General features: G+C 51.3%; 1 protein-coding gene and 1 long non-coding RNA gene across 2 annotated transcripts; one reads left to right on the plus strand and one right to left on the minus strand.

Moving 5' to 3' along the window:
* The first annotated feature begins 440 nt into the window (after positions 1-440).
* Positions 441-5,068, plus strand: LOC113833746 (formin-like protein 5). Its single transcript, XM_035440122.1, has 4 exons — positions 441-620; positions 724-823; positions 910-1,674; positions 4,392-5,068. The coding sequence occupies exons 1-4, from the start codon at positions 441-443 to the stop codon at positions 4,457-4,459; spliced, it is 1,113 nt and encodes a 370-aa protein (XP_035296013.1). The 3' UTR covers positions 4,460-5,068.
* A 182-nt stretch (positions 5,069-5,250) lies between these two features.
* Positions 5,251-12,120, minus strand: LOC118238271. Its single transcript, XR_004768076.1, has 2 exons — positions 11,452-12,120; positions 5,251-5,618 (listed from the first exon to the last, which is right to left on the minus strand). It is a non-coding gene; the product is annotated as an uncharacterized LOC118238271 (long non-coding RNA).
* Positions 12,121-15,821: the final 3,701 nt, after the last annotated feature.

The raw sequence follows: 15,821 nt of genomic DNA on the forward strand, positions 1-15,821 counted from the left end.
AGACGAACTGACACATACAGGGATGCTACTTGGGGATGCTAAACGTGACGTTTAAAAAAAAAAAAAAACGAAAAAAAAATGTTCAAACATATCAAAAAGTCAAAAGCCAAGCTGCAGTTCCCCAGGGGAAACCGAGGCTGTGGAGACACAGAAAGGCTAGGCCACCCGGTGAGGGCTCTGGGCAGGACAGTGACGTCCAGGCGAACCTAGGACCCCGGCGCTTTTCCTCTTCGGCCCCGGCGGCGGCCACCGGGGCCGGCCTTTGTTTTCAGCCCCGGCGGCGGCCGGCGCGGTCCTAGCTGACAAAGGCGGGCATCGCCATCTTGTCGCGGCGGCCGGACGCGGCGCCCATTCATTCGCGGGGCGCTTGGGGCCGGGAACGCCGGGACCAGGGGAGCCGGGAAGCGCGGTAGACAGCGGGCCCGCACCCGGCAGGGGTGATGGCTGCATCCGAAAGACCCGCCCCGCGCACGCTCTCCCCGCGCGGCCCTGCCGGGTCCCACACCCCGCAGGAAGGCGCGGTCGAGAGGGCAGAGCTCGGCTTTTGTTCCCGCGGGGACCCAACCTCGAGCAGCAGGAGCGCCTGCAGAGCGCCCTTCACCCTGGCCCGGCCCGCCCAGGTTCGAGTTCACGACCCGGCCCCAACACAGCATCCCGCTCCCCTTTTTGAACTCAGGACCACCGCCGCAATCCGGCACCACGGCCTAGACCACTCCACCACAGCCTCGGTTCCGGGATCGCGGCTCTGGGAACCGAATCCCGACACTCGGCCCGGCCTTGAACCCCATACCCCGGCCCCGGTCCCGCATCCGGGATCAACACTGTAACTTAGGACCCCGGCCCAGGGTCCCAGCCTCGGCCTTGAACCCACGACCCTTACCTACCCCGGGAGCCGTATCTCGGATCCAGCCGTGAGCCCGGGACACCGGCCGCGGTCCCTCATCACGGATGCGGCCTTGAGCCCGAGACCCCAGCCCCGGTCCGCATCCCGGCCTAGGCGGCTCCGCCCCAATCAATGCGGGACCCAGGCCCCGCCGCCCACCCAGCCCACCCCGACACTGCGGTCCCCGCCGACCCCACCCTGGAGGGCAGGATGCCCCCGGGGCGGGAAGAAGAGCCGCAGGGCCCGGCTCGACTCAGCCCGGCCCGGCGCCACTCAGAACCGGGGCCACGCTCACCTCGCCCCGTCTGGCGCCCACGCCGCCGCCTGGTCGACCCGGTCGTCGCGCTCGCGGCCTGCGGGCAGGAGCCGGCGAGGCTGGTCGGGTCCGCGCGGCGGCTGTTCCAGTCCCAGCCCCGCTGCCCTCGCCGCCCGCGCCCGCCCCCCGCCGCCGCCGCCGCCGCCGTCGCCGTCCGCCCCTCAGACGCCTCCAGCCATCAGGATGGGCGCGGCGGCCCCTGCCTGCAGCCTCGGGAAACCCCACGTCGCGTCACTGCGCACGGGCAGCGTGCGCGTGCTGCGCCCTCCGCCCCGCCCTCCTCGCCTCTGCGCGTGCGCGAGCGGCTTAAAGGCGTCGGGACCCTTCTCGGGGGTCTTCGAGGGGGCGACCTGCAGATCGGTCTCGGTGGCCTCGGGCCTTAGATTGCTGGTGTCGGCTCCAATGCCACGTGCCCCAAGCCAGAGGGCGGTGTGTTCTGCCTGTGTGTCCGGCCCTCCCGGGCTGGAGGGCGTAGGTGAGCGGCCTAACGGGGGTGGGGTGGAGGGCGGCTAATCCCCGCAAGAGTAGCCAGGTGGGACAGCAACCCCCAGAGTCTGTAACACGTGCCATGTGCAGTCCGTCTTGCCTTTTATTCCAGCCTCCGCCTTGGGCTAACAAGGACTCCTGCCACACTGACTTCTTCACTCCCATTCTGTCCTTTACAAAACAGTCTCTTGCTTCCTCCAGGCCTCCACTAACCGCTCTGAAACAAGAGCCACTTCTCAGCTTTCAAGAGTCCTAGGCTCCTGCTAGTGGGCAGTAGAAGTGCAGATTCAGGCGCTGGGGATTGCTAGGGAAGTGCCATTGCTTCTAGCTGGGTGAGCAGACAGCCTGAGGGAAAACACATATATGCATGGAAACACATATATACAAACAGGCATGTGGACATTGGTGTGCTCTCTTTAAAATGCTGCACGGTTCAATGATATTTTCGTCCGTCCATGTCAGTGACCCTCTGCTTTGAGAGTAAAGATCCCGGTGCCAGTTATCTCCAGTATAGCCATCATTGCTATCAATGCCCCACTCTATATCCTCTTTACCCCTGGGCCTCTATGTCCTTCACTCCATCTGAGCAAGACCTGACTTACTGTCATTTGTGTTGCTCTTACTTGAAGTCATTGACAGCTCCATCATCCTACCCTCTCCCTGTGGAGTCCAGGGTCATCTTGTGCTTTGCCCCTCCCCACCCAGTCCTCTCCACTGTCTCTTATGACTCGGTCTTCCCAGAGGAGTCTATTTCATAACTTTGTGAAGGCCAGGCTTTTGCTGCTGTTACTTCTACCCAGATGTTCCCAAGCCCTTACTGGCCTAGTCCTAAAGGAACACACATTGTCAGCTTCGTTTCTCAAACGTGGCCTAGTCCCAGCTGTCCTGCCCAGTTCATCTCCTACTGCATTGTGACTCCTGTAAAGACTTCCTCACCCACTGCAAATACCTCCACCCCTCATCTCCCCACACCCCCGACGATCCTGGGAAATATTTAAGGTCTGGGGGAAAAGTATCTAAGTGGCATTCTGAGTTCCAAGTGAAAGGGTCAAGGACCCAGCAACCAGAGCTATACCTGGGAGAAGAATGAGAGGGACAAGGTCTCTGGTAGTCACTGCTGATCCCAAAAAGGGTGGAGCCAGAGGAACATGAACAGCTGGGTAACCAGGAGACATCTGGGCCACAGGCTCCCGAAGGTTCCGCAGAGAAGGGGTTGGGGCATGGAGTACAGTCCAGAAACAGTAGAAAATTAGAGAGTGCTGGCAGGTGGCCTCTGGTTCTAAGGCAGTCATCAAACTCCAGCAGGCAAGGAAGAAGTGGTATAGAAGGAAAATGGACAGAAGCAAGTAGCCCAAAGTATATAAGGCCGGTTAACTCCACAGACCCTTCCATGTTGCTGTGAGTCCCTCAGCCACTCCTAAGTCTTCTAAGTGAAAATGGGGGGGGGTTACAACAGACAGCCTTTCAGGGGGCTCTGGGGTTCCCCTGTTCCATAAGCTCCCTGCTCCCTGCTCCCAGTTATTACCAGCCCATAAGCAAGGTCCCTTATGAGGCACACTGAGCCTAACATGGTTGATATGGTTGAACTGGTGGTTTAGAGACTAGCTATGCAGCCCAGAGACTAGAATTTGGGATCCTGCTGCTTCAGCCTCCTCGGGCTCTGAGATTTAGCCTCCATGCCTCCATGTGATCTGTGATTGTTCAGGGTGGGGCAGAGCCTTCCCTGGAACTTGCCCCACAACACTGGCTGAAGTCATCATTTATGTGTTTATGGACAGGGTGTGAGGGGCAAAGTTGAGGGGAAGGAAGGAAGGAAGGAAGAGGGGAGGGGCTGGCCCCTGATTCTCAGATGCCTAGCTGGAGCTTCAGGCTGACACCTGGCCTCATCCCCCTCTGATATGTGCCCTCCCAGGCAGCAGGGACCTCTGGCCCTGGACCTTGGACATTCTCCAGCTAACAGCCAGTGCCCTGCCCTTGAAGATAAGAGGCTAGCTTTCCCTTTTGTATTCCAGAAGATCTGAAGCCTCCTTTTCCACCCATCTGCTTCAGCCAAGGCCCCTTGTAGGTTTTTGTTTTGTTTCATTTTGTTTTGTTTTGTTTTGCTCCCACACTGCTACTCAGCCCTCTCCACAGCTAGTCAAAAATCTGAGGGATCCCTGCTTACAGCCCAGAGCCCAGGCCTCTCCTGATTTTCCAGGCACACTCCCTTCTCAGGAAACGGCTCAGAAATCAGCTGGCAAGTCCATAGCCACACCCAGTCAGATGTGACCAACCCAGGGCTCCATCAGCAGTGGCTGCAGAGCTGAGCGGGGCTCCAGGGTGGAAGTGGAGCTGCCCAGGGGCTGGCTCAGTGCCCAGCCTTCTCTAAAAACCTAGGGAGCATGGATGTATAATTCAAATGCCCCTCCCCCATCTGCTCTTTAGCAGGAAATGGCCTAACAGGAAAGTAGGTCTTCTTAAATCTGAATTATTCAAACAATCTAGGCATGTGACTGGGGCCCAGAGCAAGGCAGTGCCCTGGTGCCTTGCTCTAGCCAGGCTTTGAAGACGCTTCAAACAGCAAGGGACATTTCTAGATTTCCAGATCTGGTAAAAGGGCACGAAGATAGTGACCAGTACAGTCCCTTTGTCACAGACTGGATTCAGGCCCTTGGGGCATCTGTCTCTGTCCTGCTGAACACTAAGTCTAGTTTTTCCACCACACAGCTATTCCACCATCACTTCCAGCAAGTGAGACTGAAGCCTACCCCTGCATCCACACCCCAGAGCACTAAGAGGAAGGAAAGAGTGGAGGGACACGTGATGGTGCCCAGGGACTCCGAATGTAGGTGACAAGGAAGAAAAGTGCTAATTAGTTCCTATGGGCTTCTAGACACAGGGTTTGGAGAAAGAACGGGGCCATGGCTCTTGAGGAGACCCTCATACCTCCTTCACCCCCTAAGCATACTTATCAGTGCCCATCTCTGCTGTGGCAACCTGGACATGACCCATGCAACTCACAGTCCTGACCTCCAGTGGCACATGTATCCCCCAGGAGGGGGCATGGAGGGAGCAGAGTGGGTGGCCTTTGTAGATTGACTAGCATGCTTGCAGGATTGTTGGTTCCCCTCCCAATCTCACAGTGGGTTGGTTCTGTGCCCATTTGTCTCACAATGCTTCTAACTCTGATCTTTCTGATCACAAACCACACAACTTGTATACAGAGCACCAAAATTAGATAGGAATGGAAGGGATGTCCAAAAGTGCCCAGTGATGCCAAGTGTCAGTGGTGGTGCACGCCTTTATTCCCGGCACTTATGAGGCAAAGGCAGGCAGATCTCTGTGAGTTCAAGGCTAGCCCGGTCTATAAAGCAGGTTTCAGGACAGCCAGGGCTGTTATACAGAAAAACCCTATCTGGAAAAACTTAAAAAAAAAAAAAAAAAGCCAGGCGGTGGTGTCACATGCCTTTGGTCCCAGCACTCATGAGGCAGAGGCAGGTGGATCTCTGTGAGTTCGAGATCAGCCTGGTCTACAAGAACAAGTTCCAGGACAGCCTCAAAAGCCACAAAGAAACCCTGTCTGAAAAAAAAAAAAAAAAAAAAAAAAAAAAACCAGTAAGCTGGGTGATAATAATTTCATCACTCAGGAGTTTAAGTCTAGTTTGAAGCCAGCCTGGGCTTCATGGAGAGACACTATCTCAAAAATAAAATAAGTGCTGGCAAGATGGCTCAGTGGGTAAAAGTGCTTGCCACACAAGGCTGACATCCTGAGTTCAATCCTTGGGACCCACGTAAAGGTGGAAGGAAAAACTGTACAATGGTGTTCTCTGACTTCCATACGTGCTGTGGCGTGTGCTTGCCTTCCTCCAATAATAAAACAGAAGTTGCAGGTCTGGGAGTGGAAGATAAAAGCGAGTGAGCCAGTGTCTCCTCCACTTGAGTTGAGTCAGAAACCTGGGGAGAAGACAGATGGTTTTTTGTTGCCCATGACATGTGTGCACTGTTCAGACCTACAATAAAAGCCTGGTATGGCCAGCAGTGGCTGCCTTCCTGGGAAGAAACTACAGTTGTTCTCCCTGAGATGTGTGGAGGGTACTTCACCCTGAGCTGCATGCGTGACCCTCTTGGCCTATGCCATGGCTCAGGTGCCATAGAGAAACCTAACCAAGGGGCTCTCCAACATCTCCATTTAAACATAATCCTCTCTAATGTGAAAGGCAGCTATGAACAGAAAGAACAGGAGCCCAAACATACAGGTTGAAACAGTGAGAGTCAAGCCAACAAATACACAAGCTTAAACCACCTTGTATGAAAAGAAGCAACTGACAGACATTTGAGCTTTGGGCATAACAGGATCCAGGTGTTCCGCAAGGCTTTTGGGACACTCCACTGCCTACCTAGACCTCTGCTCCTCTGTATGGTGTCTCCCTCTGTCTGATAAAGCAATCGCTACTATGAACTCTGCCTTCTGGTCATGCCAGCTTAACATCACAGTATTCTTTTCACAGTTGTCTGTGAAAAGGCTTCATTCAGATTTCAGGGGGCCCTGGTGGCAGAGAGCTGGAGGCTACTATTATTATACCTGTTTAGATGACACAAAGTTTCCAATACAAATGATCGGGCTGTTACCTATCTCCAGGCAGGAGGAAAAACACTACTCCGAAAAGGAAGAAACCTTTCCACAGGACCAGTTTTTCTGCTAAAACTAGGATTTGGAACCATGCATGGTGGTATATGCCAGTAATCCCAGGATTTAAAGCCAAGACAGGAGAATTGCTGTAAGTTCAAGTCTTGCCTGATCCAGGCCATCATAAACTACCAAGTGAGACCATGTCTTAAAAAAAATCAAAAACCAAGGGGCTGAAGAGAAGGCTCAGCAATTGAGTATTTGCTACTCTTTCAGAGAACATGGGTTCAATATCCAGCACCCACATGGAAGCTCACAACTGTCTGTAATTCAACTTCCAGTGGAACTGATTCCCTCACAGAGACACATGCAGGCAAAAAACTACAATGCACATAAAAAAAATCAAAACCAAAAGAAAACATAAAACTTGAGAATTTGGACAGCAGTTGAGCTACACCTAAAGGGAGGCACTGTTGTCTGTGGGACTCATGGCTGAAGATCAATTTTTCTGGCATCTCCTGCTTTGGTTGCTGCTCTTAGAGCCCTGGGCCCAATGCAGGAATTAGGGCAGCTCTGGACACTGACTTATCAGAATGTCCAGTTAGTGCTGGAGGAACTACTAAAATAAACACAATTCCAGGATCTTTGTACTGTTCAGTTCCACCTAATTGCTTAAGCAAGCTAGGGCTCCTCTCCCCAAGCTTGGGGCCCCAGTCCTGCCCCTAGACGCCCTCTAAAGCAGCTCTTGGGACTGGGACAGGATCTCCTTCCCAACAGTCCTGTTTGTTTGTTTGTTTGTTTGTTTGTTTTTTCCCAGCCTGGAAAAGCAACTTAGGCAAAGGCCACAGTTGTTTTCTTGGGCTTCCACCACTCCCTGCAGGTCACAGGTTCTGGCCTGAGGGTACAGCTGGTGGCCATAACCCTGGCTACATACTCTGTGAAAAAGAATGAATGCAGATGACACAGCGTTTGAGGTGTACAGAGGCCTACACCCAGACCCTGATGGTCACAGGGATGAGAGGACTTGAGGGAACAGGGATGTCAGTCTCAGGCCTCAGTGTCCAGAGATGAGATCTGATGGTGGCTTGGTGAGGCAGATTAGTCCAGAGGCAGCTCTGAGGCCTGAGACATCTTGTGGCTCCCTGACCAAAACCTCTCCTTCCCCCACAAGGTGTTATCTACAAACCTTGGCATGCTCAGGAAGAGGGTCCTGGGGCCGATGAATGGGAATACCCACATACTATTGGCCATACAGGATCCAGGAACCTGACTTGGACCCTGTGGTTATGGTAGCTTGTCTAGGGCAAAGGAGCAACCAAGACTCTGAGCTGCTAGGTGCAGGCCCCTGGCCTCCAGCTCTCTTCACTGCCTAGCACTTTGCCTGGGGGAAGGGAGTTCATGACATCCTGGGGACCCATCTTGCAGCAGATGGCACCCTGGGACCCACTATCCTAAGACTAAGTTCTTCCAGCGCCTGCCAGGTAAACATCTCACACCTGTGGCGGTAGCAGCAGTAGGGCAGGCTGCCAATGTTTCCATGGAGTCCAGGCTCCTAAGGGTGCTGGCTAAGAGCCACAGAAGAGCTGCTGACACTGAAGGTTTCCCAGACTCCTGTCCACAGCCTACTGGGCCCCACCAGGTATGGGACAACTAAAGATAAGATGTATACCTGGAAGTGCCCTTCCTACACCAGGGAACTAGCTGAGGTGCACAGCGCCATGAGGGCCATTTCCAGGGGAAGTGGGCCACTACAAGCCTTGCCTGGTCTCTGGGAACTACAAGACTCCCAGTCAGCACAAGGTGCAGGGTGTTGACATGATAGGTATGATGGGCCCAGGGCCCCTACCACACATGGTTCAGGCCACAGTGCTTCCTGTTCGTGCAGTCTTGGACTTCCCTTAGGCTGAAGATCTCTGTATGGTATCCTTTTGTAACAGAAAGACGCCCCAGGCTACCAAATTGACTCTCTCTGAGGAAGGTCCTGAGTTGCAGCCTTCTAGTCTCAATGAACCCAAGCTTGATGTCCCCATATGCTTTTCTCACCCTTCTGCTCAGCTCTAGGCAGGGAGGTCTCCACAAAGAGTCCCCACATGCTTCACATGGACTTAATCAGAAGGGAGACCCCTCAAATATTTCCAGTGACTCTCAGTTCCTCAACATGGAACTCCACCTTGTCAGCAGCTTTTTTTTTTTTCCCCTTTAATGTGGAAAGGGCTGAAGAAATGGCTCAGCAGTTATAATAAGCACCGGCTATTCTTCCAGGGGATGTAGGTTTGATTCTCAGAACTCACATAGTGACTTTTCTGGCCTCTGTGGGTACCAGACATGCACGTGGTGCATAGACATACATATAGGCAAAATAACATTACATAAAATAGAATAAAAAGTTAAAATAAAAATGTGTAAAAACACAACATAATGTGCTATTTTATAAATTATATTTATTTGTTTTTTGAGAGAATATCTGATGTATCCAAGGCTAGCCTCTAACTCACTATGAATGACCTCCTAACCCTCCTGCCTCTGCCTCTCTGACACGGAAGGGCAGTACACAGGCTCATACCACCATATGCCTCAATTCGTTGGCATTGGAGACATCCACCGTGCTGCGCTCCCACTATCACTGGTTCCAGAATCTCTTATCTCCCAGATGGAAAACAGTTACTGCTTGTTTTCATCTTCTGTCTCTGTGAATCTGACCAAAGTGGAGTCCTACATCTGTGGCCTTGAATCTGGCTTCAACAACAAAGCTCTCAGTTTTTATACACTACACATGTATCAGTATTCCATTTCTTTTTGTAGCTGAACAGTATGCTGTTGTTCACACATACCATGTTTTAGTTATCAATCAATAGATATTTGGGTTGTTTCTAAGTTTTGGCTATGACAAGTAAGCTGCTATAAGTATCCCAGAAAACGCGGCCAGGTGGTGGTAGTGCTTGCTTTTAATCTCAGCACTCAGGAGGCAGAGGCAGGTGAATCTCTGAGTAAGAGGCCAACCTGCTCTACAGATCAAGTTCTAGGACAGTAGGGCTACACTGAGAAACCCTGTCTCAAAAACAAAACAAACAAATACACCCAGTGTGTGGAGGTGTAGTGATTCATGATTGTCATCCTAAGACTTGAAAGGCTGAGATAAGAGGACTGCCGTCAGTTCATAGCTACCCTGGGCTACATAGTGAGTTCTGGGCCAGTCTGGGCTACAGAGTTAGACTCTCTCTCAAAGTTAAATAAATAATCCCTCAACACATTTTGTTGTCATTGTTTGGGGGAAGGGCTTTCTTCTTTGGTTTTGGTATTGACACCGGTCTAATATAGCTCAAGCTAATATAGGGAGCTTGTAACTCCCTATATTACGTAGGGTGCCATTGATATGAAAAGATTTCCTCCAAGTTGGTAGTCTCTACTCTTTTTTTTTTTTTTTTTTCAGACAGTGTGTCTCAATGTAGCTATGACTGTCTTGGAACTCAGTATGTAGGTCAGGCTGGCCCTGAACTCACAGAGATCCACCTGCCTCTGCCTCTTGAATGCTGGGATTAAAGGTGTGTGCCACCAACACCCGGAACATCATAACTTTTTTTTTGTTTAAAAAATTTTTCAATAGGATAGCCCAAACACACTTTGAGCACATGGCCACTCAGCCTCTACCTCTTGAGTGAAAATACATTTCTCTCCTTCCTATCCTACCAGTCTCTTGGTTTCCACCCATGGCTCATGCTAGGTGTGAAGTCGGTCTTCAGATATGGAGTGGGAAGGACCAGGCCTCCCAGGGTGTAGGACTGAGGTAGCTGCTCAGGGCCCTCCTGCTTCTTCCACAGGCCAGCTGATGAGTCTGCCCATCCATCGTGCCACTGGCATGCCCCAGGCCTCTGACTGAGGCCCTAATGAGATCCCATCCCATATATAGCGCTAGCACCTTTTGAAGTGATGGTAGGCACCCGGAGCTCATCAGGGGCAGGAACTAAAGGGGCCTGTCTCTAAATAGCCTCCTCACCCAGAGAGAGCCACTGAGCTATGCTCTCAGACATGTTCAGCCAAACTTCATGCTCAGCCTGGGCCCCGGGCCCCATTGTGCAGGCCCCTAAGGCAAGAAGCAGTTAGCAGCCTTCTGCAGAGCCATCCCAAGGCTAAGCCTCAAGCCCCAGAGCAGCACACCAGGGGCTCAGCCCATACAATCTTGGCAGGACCTGGATCCTGCAGGGACAGCTTCCTCCTGAGTGGGCCTCTGGGGTCCAAGAGCTGTTTGTCTAGAATCCTGTCCCTGTAGTTTTATTCACTTGTCACCTGGGAGATGATGCAAGATTTGCCTGAAAGAGGCAATGAGGCAGGGCATGAGGGCAAGCCAGGGATCCAGGCCGTATACAAGCTGCAGTAGTTTGGGAGGATTCTTGGAGTGGGGCTTGAGGAGGTGTTTGGCTTCCAACTGCTGTAGCCAGCATCATCCATGCCTTCAGCTGCCTTCCTGGGGAGGCTGAGTCAAAGGTGCTAGATGTTTTGAAAACCAGCATAGGAGGCCATGAAGGGAGCCAGGGCCCTGGAGCTTTTCTCTGTGACGTCCCTGTGAGATGGGCTGGATCCTGCTGCAATGCCCCTGAGGCTCATGCCTAGGCCTGCCCTAAATCCTCTGGGATAGACCCTTTTGACCAGCTCAGACTTCTAAGGGTCTCCTATTCTGCCTCCTTTGCCAATCTATCACTCTCTGAAGTTTTGCGTTTTTATATACTTATTATTATTAATATTATCATTATTATTAGTTTTTCAAGATAGGGTTTCTCTGTGTAGCGTTGTCTGCCCTGGAACTCACTCTGTAGACCAGGCTGGTCATGAACTCAGAAATCTGCCTGCCTCTGCCTCCGGAGTACTGGGATCATAGGTGTGCACCACCACCTCCTGGCTTGTCCTTGACATCTAAGAGCGAATACACACATATGTATGTGAAGCCCTCCAGCCCTGCAGTGGGGACAGCAGTAATAGAGGTCTTAGATTCACACTGACTAGGGTTTCTGGAGTCCTGCTGGAACGAAGTTCATGTCTGCCCTGCCGGCTGCTGCCTCATCTGCCCACCATGACTTGTGAATGTTGCCTCCCAGGCCAGGACTCTGTAAAGAGGACATGCACCTGCACTGATTTTACTCCCCAGACTCAGTTTCCCCTCCATACCTTAGAGATGTAGACAGGACGGAGCTCCCTGGCAGACGCAAAGGCCACTTCTACTCTGGTGGCTGGCCGCACTGGCCTTTAATGAGCAGGGCAGTCTGTGCCCTCAATGCCTTTGGACAAAATGGCTCTGCTGCACACTTAAGAGCGAAAAGAACACGAGCGAGCCCTTCCCTGTCCCATCGTAGACTCCAGGGCCTTGGCCTGCTCAGCTGGGCCTGAGCTAAGCTGGGGTTGGACAGAGCAGGGAGTACAGGGTGGTACCGCCGATCCAAGGACTGAGTCCAGGCCTGTTGGCTCGCCTGGTGGGAACGCGGTGCCACCAGGCTGTAGAAGGCTGTTTGCAGGGATTGTTAGTCGGCAAGCTTGGCTCCTGCACAGACTCGGGTTACAGTTCTGACAGAGTTAGCGTCTGCACCTGCGGGACTGTAGTTGCTGCCAGCTTACCAGGTGGCTGGGATGGAATTTATGTCTATTTTTGTTCTTTGCAATTGTGGAAGCCGGAGCAAGACAGCGTTTCGAAAACAGAGACGGAGAGCGCCCCACCCCTGGTCTCCAGCCCAAGCTCCTAGTTGCAAGATCCAAGCCACCAGACACGGAAAAGCCCGGGCCGCCGCTCCGGGTTGTGAGCAGTGCTCGAGCGCCTGCTGGTGGGAACAAGCGGAACTTCCGAATGCTGGGCGTTGCCACTTCCGGGCTGTTTGAGCGACGGGAAGGAGGTGGGGCTAAAAGTGGAGCAGAGAAGAGGCGTGGTCTGATTGACTGACCTGGAACGCGACCCGTGTCAGGGTGTGGCCTGGCCAGAATGTCCTGCTGATCCCAGCAACCCCCTTACAGTGCTGACATTGCCTCCCGGATCCTGGCGCGCGGGGCACACTTGTACTAGCACGCGCAGGCTTCCAAGTCAGCGTCCACTTAACCTCTCAGAAACATTGTAAACAAGAGGGAATAATCCTAGGTGGCCTGGTGACAAAGCCTGGAATGCCAGCACTAAAGAGGTGGAGAGCAGGGTGATAACGTGCTCCTCGGTTACGAGGTGTAACCCTATTTCAAGAAAGCAAACAGGGCCGGCGGGGCAGTGATCACGTGCCTTTAATCCCAGAGAGGCAGAGGCAAGTGGATTTTTGAGTTTGAGGCCAGCCTGGTATACAGAGCGAATTCCCGGACAGTTAGGGCTACACAGAAAAACCTTGTCTGGGGGTAGGAGGAAGAGGGGGGGGGGGAAGAAAAGAAAACAAAGAAGGGAGGCTGGAGAGATGGCTCAGCTGTTAGGAGAGAGCACTGGCTGCTCTTGTTAGAGGACCCATTTCGGTTCCCAGCATCCATATGGTTGGTGGTTCATAACTGTTTATAGCTCCAGTTCCAGGGCACATATGTACATTCAGGCAAACACACATGCACAGAAAATAAAAATAAAAATTTAAAGCATAAAAAGGGCTGGGCAGTGGTGTTGCACGCCTTTGATCCCAGCACTGGAGAGGCAGAGGCAGGCGGATCTCTGTGAGTTCGAGACCAGCCTGGTCTAAAAGAGCTAGTTCCAGAACAGCCTCCAAAACCACAGAGAAACCCTGCCTCGAAACCGCCCCTCCACCTCCCCCCCACAAAGGCGTGGTGGTAGTCACAGCACATCCCTTGTGAGTTCCAGGCCAGCCTGGTCTACAGCGCTCGTACCAGGACAGCCAGGGATACACAGTTTTTTGTGTCAAAACCCCCCCAAAAAAACAAAAAACTAACAAGCAAAAAAGGGAGATAAGATTTGGCAATACATTTTGCATCATCCATTACATCCTTTCACACCACTAAAAGGTAACTGAGGCTCAGCCTGGCAGAAGATTACAGAGGCCCTGTGACAGGGTTTTCAAGGATGGGGAACGCCTTTTTTCTCTCTGGTGGATAGGTTCTGGTGGCTGGCACTTCCATCCAGCTCTCTTTGGGTCCAGAAAGACCATCTTCTGTGGTGGGTGGAAAGTGTGGGAACTTCGGGGAGGTTGGCAAATAGTTGGTTATTTGTTTCAGTGCAAATTATTTGGCTGAGCTGGAGATAGAACCTGGGGTATTATGCATGCTAGGTGGGCCTACTACCACCCAGCTAAGAGCCTAATTCTCTATTTTACCAAAGTAATGTAGTTTCAGGACTGGTAATCCTGATGTCCTCACCAAACCACCTCAACTCTTTGCCCTGTTTCCTCTATTTTCTCACCCATCCCCATCCTGTGTGTGTGTGTATGTATGTTCCTTTCCAGACATGCATCACTTTCCTTTCTCTGCTAGGAATGGAACCCAGGGCTTTGTGTGCTTGCTAAAGACACCCTCCGAAGCGGCGGCACCGCCCCCCCCCCAACCCCCGCACCTGCACGGAGTTCTCCCCTACCTGTTTGTGGTCTCATTTGCCTTTTTTTTTTTTTTTTTCTCTCGAGACAGGGTTTCTCTGTGTAGCTTTGGAACCTGTCCTGGCACTCGCTCTGGAGATCAGGCTGGCCTCAAACTAACAGAGATCCACTTGCCTCTGCCTCCCGAGTGCTGGGATTAAAGGTGTGCGCCACCAACGCCCTGCTAAAACCCCCAATTTTTAAACAGTTATTTGTGTGTGTATGTGTGTGGGTATACGAATGTGCCATGGTGAGAATGTGAAGGTCAGAGGACAGCTTGCAGGAGTTGGTTCTTACCTGCCATTATGAAGGTTCCATCAGAAGAACTGAGATCATAGCCTTGACAGCAAGAAGAGCCTTATCTTCCTGAGCCATCTTGTAAGCCCAGGGCACTCTCTTTCCTTAAAAAAAAAAGTAACACTATATTCCAGACTGTCCTAGAACTAAAAATGTAGCCCACATTACTCTGAAATTTATGATCAGCCTGCATCAGCCTCTAAGAACACCATGCCAAGTTATAGGAGCTCTTTATATATTCTGGCTATTGATGGTCTTTTCAGGCCATAATGGACAACTGATATTGCTTATCATTGGCTTTAACACTGATTTGTTATCTTGTTAATATTGTTCTGGCTTTGGGTATTAGAGGATATATATATATATATGTATATATATATATTATGTGTGTGTGTATTTTATTATTTCTAATTGTGTGTATGTATGTGGGCATGTTGTGATTTCAGGGGCCCACAGAGGCCAGAGGCATTGAATACTCCAGCTGGCATTTACAGATCCTCTGGAAGAGCAGTATATACTCTTAACTGCTGAGACATCTCTCCAACTCCTGGAGTTTCTTTTCTTCTGTTAACTTATACAGCTTGCTGTTTCTTTTTTGGGCCTTTCTTTCTCTGTGTGTGGTGGTTTGAAAGAAAATGGAACCCAAAAGAAGAGGCACTATTAAGAGGTGTGGTCTCATTGGAGGAAGTGTCACTGTGGAGGCAGGATTTGAAGTCTCACATATGTTCGAGCTAAGCCCAGTGACATAGACCACTTTATGCTGCTTCTGGATCAAGATGTAAGTATTCTCATCTCCTTCTCCAGCGCTATGTCTGCCTGCATGCTGCCTTGCTTGTCACCATAGTGATAATGGATTGAACCTCTGAACTGTAGGTGAGCCCTAATTAAATGTTTTCCTTTATAAAAGTTGCTGAGGTCATGGTGTCTCTTCACAGCAATAGAAACCCTAACTAAGACTGTTTTACTTGGCCATTACATTTTTTTGACATGATCTTGCTATGTTGGTAGATTAGGCTGGCCTAAATCTTGTGGCTATCCTCCTGCCTCTGCCTCCCAAGTACTGTGTAGGCGGAGTTTCTTTCCTGCCAGGTCCTGCCACCCTTCAGGATACTTATTTTAATTAGAATATGTTTGGCCAATGACTCAGGCTTCTTACTGGCTAGCTCTTTCAATTTATTAACCCATAACTATTAATCTATGTATTTCTACATGGCCTTATCTTACTAGAGAAGGGTCTGGACCTGTCACTCTTTCCCTGCTACATGGCATCTCCAGGCAGCCTCTCTCTCTGTCCTCTCCCCAACATTTTCCTCCTCTGGTAGCCCCGCCTATACTTACTGCCTGGTTACTGGCCAATCAGTGTTTTATTCATCAACCAATAAGAGAAACATATATACAGAAGGACGTCCCCCATCAGTACTGGGGTTACCACACACAGCTTAGTTTCTTTTCTTCCAGACAGGGTTTCTCTGTGTAGCCCTGGCTGTCCTGGAACTAGTTCTGTAGACCAGGCTGGCCTCAAACTCATATATCCACCTGCCTGTGCCTACTCAATGCTGGGATTAAAAGTGTGTGCCGCCACTACCCCCACCTGGCTTCATTTTCTTTGACTTTTATACTCATGGAAGTTAAATAACTTTTATTATTTAAGTGGTTATTTAAAAAATTCACATTGAGCCAAATGGTGATTGGCACCGACTCTTTCTT

The sequence above is a fragment of the Cricetulus griseus genome, chromosome 2 (assembly GCF_003668045.3).
Source record: "Cricetulus griseus strain 17A/GY chromosome 2, alternate assembly CriGri-PICRH-1.0, whole genome shotgun sequence".
NCBI lineage: Eukaryota > Metazoa > Chordata > Mammalia > Rodentia > Cricetidae > Cricetulus > Cricetulus griseus.

Excerpts from the sequence above, each read along its gene's own strand:
- LOC113833746 (XM_035440122.1), top strand. The coding sequence starts at position 441 with ATGGCTGCATCCGAAAGACCCGCCCCGCGCACGCTCTCCCCGCGCGGC. Across the intron at positions 621-723 it reads CCCTGGCCCGGCCCGCCCAG|CCTCGGTTCCGGGATCGCGG; the intron begins GTTCGAGTTCAC and ends ACTCCACCACAG. Across the intron at positions 824-909 it reads CCGCATCCGGGATCAACACT|CCGTGAGCCCGGGACACCGG; the intron begins GTAACTTAGGAC and ends TCTCGGATCCAG.